Raw genomic sequence first — 10,202 nt, 5'->3', positions numbered from 1 at the left:
GTTGATCCACGTGATCTATTCATTAGCCGTGTGCGGCGCCCCCTGCCACCATAGTCCTCGATAATATTGTACCGGTGCTTAGGCGAAGCCCTGCAGCAGTAGTGCATCAAGATTGTCACCACGCCGTCGTGCTGACGGAACTCTTCCCCGACACTTTGCTGGATCGGAGTCCGGGGATCGTCATCGAGCTGAACGTGTGCTAAAACTCGGAGGTGCCGTAGTTTCGGTGCTTGATCGGTCGGGCCGTGAAGACGTACGACTACATCAACCAAACGCTTCCGTTGTCGATCTATGAGGTACGTAGATCATACTCCCCCCCCCCTCGTTGCTTTGCATCACCATGATCTTGCGTGTGCGTAGGAATTTTTTTGAAATTACTACGTTCCCCAACAGGTACAATATTAGTTATGAGGTTTACATCATTATGTCCATAACAGTGTGTCAAATGAAGGTGAATTAGGTTCAAGTGGAGGCAATATGTGGTGCATGTCAAAAGTATACTACTAATCCAAACTTGATCTAGTTTGGACTAGTAGTACTTTCGATGTGCACCACATGTTGCCCCCACTTGAATCTAATCCGCCAGCACAAGCTATTTAATCATCATCATAGTCATTACCACCAACAGTATTTATTTAATCACCACTAACACTAGCTAATAATAATCATCATAGTCATTACCACCAGCACTAGCTATTTTATCATCATAGTAATAGTGTAGCACATCATCATCCTCAAACTCATTTCTAGCTAGCTAATCACTCCTGCTGCTCTCTCTTAGGTAAAATAACATAAAACATGTGTACCTCTCCTCCTTAATCAAGTTGGAGCATGCAGATGAACTTGTCTCCTAATTGTGGGTAACGCATTTGTTTGCTGCCCCCTAGTACTTCTCTGCGCTTCTCCATCACACATTTGGTCCAGTCTTGCACTATTAAGCATCCGTCGCTAATCTTGAATGCACTAAAGTAATCTGTAGGATATTTTGGTCGTAAGCTAATAATACTCATGGTACCTTTAGTCTCGATCCCATAAGGCACAACATTCATCGGGAGTCCCTGTTGAAGAACATCGTATGGTAACATACTTAGCAATGAAGTTTAGCTTCAAAAATAATGTACGAAAAAGCTACACTGAGGACAAATAGTAAAAATATTACCATCCTTCAGAAATAGATGTGACCGTAGTTCATTACGAACACTATTGGTCGCACGTTTTCAGTACTAACATTTTTAAGTGCATGAAGAAAATTTGTCTTGACAGTATCAAGATCCTCAAGCCATGAAACATAATGACTTAGCTCCTCGCAGTTTAGTTCAGCCCCGGGACAGTAGTAGGTCCTGTCTACCAAGCGCTGGACATGTTTGCTTGCACCAAAATAAGCTGACAATACAAATTAGTTGTCAACTATTTTTGAATAAACAATATCAAAGACATAAATATGGTTGAGAAACTTACATAATGGTATAACTGGAGGCGTCTGCACATCGACCCAGATGTCGGTATTACCTTCAATATCATCTTCCGGACGAATATCAAAGGTGATAACCATATCAGGCTCAAATGCATAAGTCTTGCATAGTGTTCGCCATGTTTTGCATCCAAAATAGGTGTAGTCATCTGAATTATATAGTTTTGCGTGGAAAATATAACCATGCTCGGTCTTCAAGTAAACTTTCTTTTCGTCCATAGTACGACTGAAACCTATCTTATCCAATACAAAAACTCTTGCATGGCAGGGGATACGCTAGTAGAATAGTAAAAAAAGACTTGTCATGCTTAATGTCATGCTTAAATTATAAGTTGAAGCAAATGAAGCAAATGTCATGCTTAATTACGAAAAAAGACTTGTCGTTGTGACTTACTGTATCCACTTCGAAATTCTCGTCCAGCTTGATGCTGAAGCGCCTATCATCATCTAGGAAGATTTCGTCGCACAGGTCGCGCTCGTCTTCGCAGTATTTGCAAATACTGAAATCCTTTTCGTCGTCAGACATTTCCTATGTTCATAGTTAAAACATTAATTGAAAATCGATCGAAGACAACTACCAGGATACTCAACACACAAATCCGGGGCACTCGATATTTCCTACATATTCTGGCACAAGTCATGCCAAAATTCACGGAAAAATCCGGCATGACCTTTGCTAAAATAGGACATATCGAGCGCTTGAAATTTGCCGGAATGGAAATGAGTCAACACTCCGGCAAAACATAGGCCACTCGAAGGTGTAACCTGCAAACATGACCGGCCACTTGGGCAAGCACATATCTTATTTGAGCAACACAAGATATACATTTCAAAATATCTTATAGGACTCAAATTAGCATGCATTCAATAAGCAAAAGTAAATCATCTCATGCGTCCGTACATCGTCGAATATTATCACTAATACATCCCGAATAGTGTCATACATATAACATCACTAATACAACTAAAACCCTAGCACACGACGGGTATCGACGCAGGCGGTGGACACCCACAGAGAAGGAACCATCACAGGATCATAGCTCCAGTGAGATCCCTGGAGAACCTGCCAGGTATTGGAGAACCTGTGCTCCAACGCAAACAAGTAGCGACGGACGTGCGCGTCCTCCTCACTGACACGGTGACGCACCACCTCCGCGGGGTCCTCGAGCCTCTGGACCGCCACCAAAGAAGGTTCGGGTCAACGACAGGCTGGCTCCTCACCAACCTGCGCCCCCCGGTAGGTAGCACCTCCCAGTACCACCCCGACGGAGCCCAGTCTCGGACATGGCCATCTGGTCAAGCATGTGTCGTCCTCCGCCGACTCGACGACGAGGATGCGGGATAGGCATCGTCCACGTCGATGCGGGAAAAAAATGCTTTAACTAAAAAAATATCAACAAGTTCTTACTAACTAGTTCTATTAATTCAACTAGTTCTTATTAAAAATAAACTTACTATAAATAAAAATAAACTAGTACCTAATTAGTACCTAGTTCTTACTAACTAATTAGTACCTAGGAACTACTGCCCTAATTACCATCTAATTTGATGAAGCTAGGGGTGGAAAGTGGTAGCGGATATTCCAATTATCCAACTATAAAGTGAAATAAGTGGTCAAATTTTACTCGTTTTATGATTCATCTTAGAAATTTGATTCATTTCCACCCTTACATTAACCCTAACTCATTTGAGCCGCATCCGCATCCGATTCGTTTCCACCCTTACATGAACCCTAACTAATTTAATGCAACTAAAATATAAAGAAACCCTAGGCAGAGGTAGGGGAGAGGGAGGAGCAGGCGTGCTCACCTCGGGTGCCTGCGACGAGGGAGGGGCAGGTGGCGTCGAGGTCGGGGTCGGGGCTCGGGCGCGCGGCGGATGGTGGCGTCGAGGTCGGGGTCGGGGGCGGCGTCCGGGGCGGCGTTGAGGTCGGGGGCGGGGGCGGCGTTGAATCTAGGATCGAGGGCGGCGTAGAGGGTGTGCGGAGAGCGCGCGGCGGCCGACGGGCGACAGCGGCGGCGAGAGTGGAGAGCTGGATTTGGGGGAAGTGGCCATGGGGAAGGACGAACCCCGTGGTTAAGTCAGAAGTAGTAGTAGCGCGTTTCAGAAAGCGCGCTACTGCTACGTTAGCTACATCGCGTTCTGGGATACACGCTACTGCTACTCCTTTCTCTTCCCCCCCTTTTTCATTTAGTTTTCTTCACATTTTATTTTTTTCCTTTCACCTTATTCTATTTCTTTCATTTTCAATTACCTTTCTATTTGCTTTCCATTTAATTTTATATCCTTTAGCAGTAGCGAGTTTAGATTAAAACGCGCTGCTACAAAGAAAGTAGCGGTAGCGCGGTTCGATATAGGTCGCTACTACTATGTGTAGCCTATCGGCTAAGCCGTGGGAATTTTAGTAGTAACGTGTTTAGAACAAGATGCGCTACGGCTAAAACTTTATCTGCAGCGCGGTTTGCACAGGCGCGCTACTGCTACTTAGCATCAGCGTGCTTTTTTGACCCACGCTACTGCTAAAGTTCTGTGTATAAGGTTTTCCCTAGTAGTGTAATGTTACCCTGATGCACTACTTCACTATGGCATAAAATTTTCAACCAACAATGTACTGAATAAAGGTGTGTTTAACAACTTCTAACATGAATTTCGGACATAACAATAGTCGATCTATGACAAAAATAACATGAATATTTTTGATTTCTACTCCTATAAAAATCTCAGTTGGTGGTGATGGTGTATCTGCCTCTGGACAACGTGAGCCCTTCGATCTACCTGGAACTAACGGCTGAGATGTGTGTGCATAGAGACATGGCTTTGCGGTAGCAGATATTTACCCACCTCTGCCACTGTATAAAATACGAAACTACTCATCCCAGCCTCATTTCCTTTCTCGTTCATCTCATTGCATTCTTGTCAGCGGCGGCGAAGGTTCCTGAAGATGGAGTCCAGACTCTAGAACCCACTGCAACATCCTCCCGTCCCCTCCATACGCCCTCCACGTCGGCTGATCCTCCACCATGCCCTGTCGTCAATCTCCCTCTAGAAATATTTAACAAACTTTGAGCCATGGCAGAGCTAATTTTATTGTGGTTCCGTTGCAAATGCACGGGCTCCTTGCTAGTATAATACTAAAACAAAGAACAAAATTAACTGAAAACTTTGTCTTGCATTTCCAAGTTCTAAAACACATCATCAAAAATCAAGGTCCAATAACCTACAAGATAGACAAGATAAAAAAATAGAATTGACTTTTCAAAAAAAACATAATATACTGCCCAAATCAAAGAACTTAGAAGGGCTTAAGTTTTTGAAAAATTTACCTTTAATAAATTCTCTGCCCCTAGACATGTAACTGGTGACCTTTTTCATGTTTTTTCTCCATGTAACAAATAACATCATCACTCAAGCTGTCATTATTGAGGCTATTGCGCGAGTACGTTTTGACAAGTTTCATAGATGAAAAACACCTCTGAAGTAATATATTTATGTAAGATTTAATATGCTAGCTATAAGTTCATACATACACTTGATGGAACTTGTACAAATATTTAAGAAAAACAACACACAAAAGGATATACCGAAGCAGAATTCAAATTGAGGGAGCGATAATTGAAAAATACTCCCTTCATCCCATAATATAAGAGGTGTAAAAACACTTTTATATTATGGGATACAGGGAGTATGTTGCTATTCAGCAAAGAATCTGAGAGAAGTAACAAAAATTACAGTGTATCGAAGTGTCGATTGCTGGCTAAAAGCATACTGGACGGATCCTGCTACTGCGCGCAGTTGCGTAGCCATGTAGGCGTGTATGGTGCGGCCGTCGAGCTGGCAACTGCCCAAACTTTCCTAGGAACGGATCGGTCGTTGCCGCCGCCGCGCTTTAGCTGTTCGAGAATCGGACTCAGGAGACGATGGATCGATCGCTGGTTCCTTTCAGACAGCAAGAAGATGGATCAATTAGGGACTCGTGCGTGCGTGGTGACTAGATGTGAACAGCGGACATACTTGAACATGATGGCTCCATCTTGTTGATTATATAGGTCCTATAGCACCACTCTCAGCCCACTCTGATGCCCTGGGCCTTATAGCCTATAAGTGGTAATAGAAAAAAATTAATCGGCCTTATAGCCTATAATTAGTATTAGAAAAAAATTGATCTTTATAGCATGTGCCACAAAGTGGGTCTATTGGGCTCTGTCTCTATACACGGAGATGAAGAATGTGTGCTTGATTCAAGTATACGAGAATGTGTCACTTACACGGTGACGCGGTGTTCATGATGATGGTGGTGCTCATTCTCCAGTCTAAAATGTTGAATGTGTTGCTGCTCGTTCTCCGTTCAATGTGAATGGTGGCGATGGAAGTGCTAGGGACGGTGGTTGTGGCGATGATCTTCACAATAATGAGGATGCTGCTTGTTTTTTATGACATGTGGTCATTTGATCATATTTTATTTTGTTTAATCGCGTATTTGTATGACTAAACTTGATATCTCGTATGTTGCACATAATTTTGTATGTGATAAACTAGTGTAACAATGTATATATAAATTTCGTGCATTTGTATGAATTTAATCAGTTGTCAATATTAGACTTATAATTTTTTTTGGTACTACGAGGCCTCCGGCGCGGAACAAATTCTCTAAACCCGTCCCGAATTGTACTCTGTTCGTGAACAGAATTTGCGGAACACGGCTTTAGAGGATCTACTATAGATACTCTAAAAACAGTAATTTTTCTCGCATATTCTAAAAATATAACCAATGCCACTTGTTTATATCAATCTTTTTTACTTGACTATAAATTGTTTTCCCGGCCCATCATGGTAAATAATATATTTATTATGTTATACATAGTAAAATTAAAAAAATGACATGCTAACAAAATATTAACTACAAAACACGATTTGTAATGCTTGTTATTAGAAGACACTTGCGATGAACTAGAAACATATTTAGCCGCAAAAGGTTATGCTTTTATCACTATTTTGTTTGAGATGTTTAAAAACACTATAATTTCAAATAGACAATAATTTAATTATTCTTAGACTAATTTCTACCTTTTAGAAGTTTTATATTATATTCATTTGTGCTTGCATTGTTCTTTAATATCTTTTTTTGCAGGGTGTCCTTTAATATCTTTGTAGAGAAATATACAAATGCACATTTCTATAAGAAAAATCTCTAATCTAAGGCAATTGGTTGTTATATAACTCTAGATGCCTCGACAAGTGACTTTGCATTTGGTACTTGGAACAATATGATGACCTCTATAACATACAAGTGCGTTCACGTATTTTTCTTCGCTTGATCGGCATCATCCCGCATAAAGTGTGCAACTCAGTCGTAAATAACATCAACTTCGAATCTCCCTACACCACCAGAAATTTATCCAGCATGTCAAGATGTCCACATGTGCGTGTGTGTGGGGGGTGGGTGGGAGGGGGTGACAGCATTGCCATGACTTAGTGATGATAATGCATGTACGCCCGATGCAATGTTAGTGGTCGATGCTCCTGAAGTTGACATACAAGAAGGACATGTTCTTTTTACAGACAATTTAACGGATATGTTTCCTATAGGAGAAGTTCATTTGAAACATTTTGAAATGAAGGAATGACTATTCTGATTCTCTTGAAATGAAGTCCATCAAAATTTTGGAGGTCTTTCCTAACTTTTTCTCATGTTTTTTTCTGTGTTCACCGTGCTTTATTTTTTAAGTTTAACTTCTATTTTGGCACCTATTGGAAGTATGGTACATGTCACCTCAATTCCCAGTTTTAATGTTTATGTATTTTGAGTTCCAGGGCTTCATCAAGTTAACTTCAAATCTCAGAGTATTCGTATTCCAACAGAGCAACAAATGTGGGTGGAACTATAGATTCAAATTGGCGAGCCTTACCATTTACATGGAACAATGATGGAGACAGTACTACTTTGAGCTTGACCGAATGGACCCAACAAGTGGAAGGCATTCTATACGAATTACAGTTATAGCTCGATGACGCTGTTCTACAGTACTATGACATTACATCCATGATAGCTAATTGTACAAAAGAGTGAATGAAATGAACAACGAAAATCCAACATGGTATTTCTGCAGACGGGCTTCTCAGAAGTGAGCCAAGCTGTATACAAGAGTCCATGAAAGCTGCGAGCCGAGAGAAGAATCTGTTAGTAATTGAAGACACCCAATTTATTCAATGTGCGAACAGAAAGAGCAAGAACTTAAGGAGTTGGTTTGATGTTACAAGCTTGTGTCGTACTGAAAAAGTAGTACCACATGATAGTGCTAGTTTTATGTGCCAGTAGCGGTTGCTAGTTAGGAGGCCAACAGATAACATGTGAAAAGAAATCACTATGAAGACATGCGTATGAATGGTAGAAATGACTTCGATGTCGGTGCAACTAGAAGGCGGTGAGGAACAGATATAATTATGGATGATGGCTTACAAGGAAAAGGGTGAACGAAGCAAAGAGCCCCTCCTTTAGTAGGGCGGCATGGCCTCCAAAGTCTTCCTCATCAATCTTCAGCAAATGCGCATAGTACAAATGAACTATGACGGTGGAAATTGTAAAGAATCTGCAACAGAGAAAAACAAAATATGCCACATGGTCAATTTGGCTGAAAAGAGGTAAAGCATGCATTTATCGAAAGGGTGCTAAAGTTAACCTAAAACGGCATTCGGATTTTAGAAATCAGGGACCCTGTTACTGAATTCTCTGGCTAACTTGTAACAAACCATACTAGTTATGATAGTCCTGAACTGCTGATACTAAAATACAATCATAATCCAGTATGTCACGTGCTATATAAGCAAAGGGGCATATTACTGGCCATGCGAAATGTCAAGCCATGATTTTGAAGTGTCTGAACATAGAAAATGCTCAGGAGTTCAGCAAAAATCAGCAATCAGGCGATGTCACCGCTCACAACACAATTTTGCACAAGGTTTTATTCCCTGCTGAAGAGAGCAGATACATATACTCTTATGGACTGAGGAAAAAGGACAACTCCTATCTAGATGTCGAAGTTTGCATTTGGTTTGAGAGTGTTAATCTTTCCAAGGAACTCTAGCAAGGTGAACGGAACCGGCCAATCATACATCAGCAGCCCTTTACCAGTTTATTCACTAATGAACACCTAGAAACTCAGAGCAGTTCATATCCCGCTGTGCTGTAATTGTGTTTGTTTGCTAACGGTACAAATGAACTATCATGGTGGAAATACTAAAAATCTACTATACAGCACAAAAAAATATGGCGCATGGTCAAATTGGCTGAAAAGGAGGTATGTCAGTCTTCATTTATCAAAAGGGTGCAAAAGCTATCCTAAGGCGATATGCAGATCTTGAAAATAGGCACCAAGTTACAAAATTCTTCAGCCAACTAGCAATAGACCATCTATGTTATGATAATCCTGAATTTCTGATACCAAAAATACAATCACAATCCAGTATGCTGCATGATGTAAGCAAGCACGCATATTGTTGGACATGAGAAATGTTGAGCGATGGTTTCAAGTGTTTGCATACGGAAAATTCTCAGCTGTTCAGCAATGGTCAGCAATCAGGAAATTCATCACTCACAATGCAATTTTGCACCACAAGAAACTACATATACTCTCATTGACTGAATAAAGGGCACCTTTCAAGGAACTCTAGCAAGACGAGCAAAACTAGCCAATCATACATCAGCAGCCCTTTGCCAATTCATTCAACTAATGAACACACAGAAACTACAGGCAGTTCATAACCCACTATATATATATGCGGCCATTGTGTTGGTTTGCTGATGGCCACGCCAAACAAAGAGCTGATTTTAACAGCCCATGCCGCATCTAATACCAGACAAAGCGAAGAACCTCCAATTCGCAGTGAATCTAACACTCACTTGAACAAAGCGGGCTTCTGAACTGAAATCACGCAGATAACAGATATCGCTAGCCTCATCTAGTACTATACCACGCGATGGGGGAGAGATCCTGAATTCGGAGTGAGATGAGCTCATAAATTCAGTTAACAATGAACCTGAATCTGTGCCTAATCTATGCCTATGTCTGAAGGGAAAGAGAGAGGAAGACTGGGGCTTTGAGGAGGGAGGGAGGGAGGGACTGACAGGGCGATCCAGAAGGCGCCGACGAGGGGGACGGCGCCCCAGAGCAAGCCGCAGGTGAGCCCCACCGCCTGCCGGATCCAGTGCACCGCGTCCAGCAGCTGGTCCTGCAAACCAAGAACAAACACCGAACCAATCAGAACTCCACGGAGTCGCTCGGGGACACTTCGGCGGCGGCGGCGGCATACATACCTTGTCCAAGGACGCGTCGGGGTCGAGGTACCGGACGAGCCTGGAGGGGAGGGCGTGGCCGTTCTGCGCCGCGTGGTGCGGCTGCTTCGCCGCCGCCGCAGCCGCCTTGGACTTCCTCATGCCTCCGGGTCCTCCGCGGCGGCGGTTTTCCACGCGGGCGGCGGCAGATGGGATCGGCGGTGGGCGGGCGGCGAGATGGGATCGCTGGTGGGCGTGGGAGAGAGAAAAGACGGAGCTTTGCTCGGTCCGGTCGCCGACGGACTCCTTTTGGCTTCCGCCTTAGCAGGCCGTTGGCGTATTCCAGGACTCCGTTTTGCTATCCAACAAGATCCTTCTCTCACACGTTCTAATAACTTCTAACTGAAATCACCATTAAAGATTCCCCTTAACTGATTAGATTGAAACAGAAATACCATGCCC

General features: G+C 42.6%; 1 protein-coding gene across 1 annotated transcript; it reads right to left on the bottom strand.

The window, feature by feature from the left end:
* Positions 1-7,355: 7,355 nt before the first annotated feature.
* LOC125546334 (respirasome Complex Assembly Factor 1-like) lies at positions 7,356-10,064 on the bottom strand. Its single transcript, XM_048710582.1, has 4 exons — positions 9,783-10,064; positions 9,594-9,697; positions 7,929-8,058; positions 7,356-7,626 (listed from the first exon to the last, which is right to left on the bottom strand). Exons 1-4 carry the CDS (start codon positions 9,900-9,902, stop codon positions 7,588-7,590), a joined length of 393 nt encoding a protein of 130 aa, XP_048566539.1. The 5' UTR covers positions 9,903-10,064; the 3' UTR covers positions 7,356-7,587.
* Positions 10,065-10,202: the final 138 nt, after the last annotated feature.

Source organism: Triticum urartu, chromosome 3 (genome assembly GCF_003073215.2).
Source record: "Triticum urartu cultivar G1812 chromosome 3, Tu2.1, whole genome shotgun sequence".
NCBI classification, from domain to species: domain Eukaryota; kingdom Viridiplantae; phylum Streptophyta; class Magnoliopsida; order Poales; family Poaceae; genus Triticum; species Triticum urartu.
The sequence above is the reverse complement of the archived record's forward strand: the minus strand, read 5'-3'. Positions and strand labels throughout refer to the sequence as shown.

What these genes read in the sequence shown, in the direction of transcription:
- LOC125546334 (XM_048710582.1), bottom strand. Translation starts at nt 9,902, where the DNA reads ATGAGGAAGTCCAAGGCGGCTGCGGCGGCGGCGAAGCAGCCGCACCAC. An exon ending in CCGACGCGTCCTTGGACAAG is followed by an intron (nt 9,698 to 9,782) that starts GTATGTATGCCG and finishes CTTGGTTTGCAG; the next exon opens with GACCAGCTGCTGGACGCGGT. An exon ending in CTTCGTTCACCCTTTTCCTT is followed by an intron (nt 7,627 to 7,928) that starts GTAAGCCATCAT and finishes CTCGGCTCGCAG; the next exon opens with CTTTCATGGACTCTTGTATA.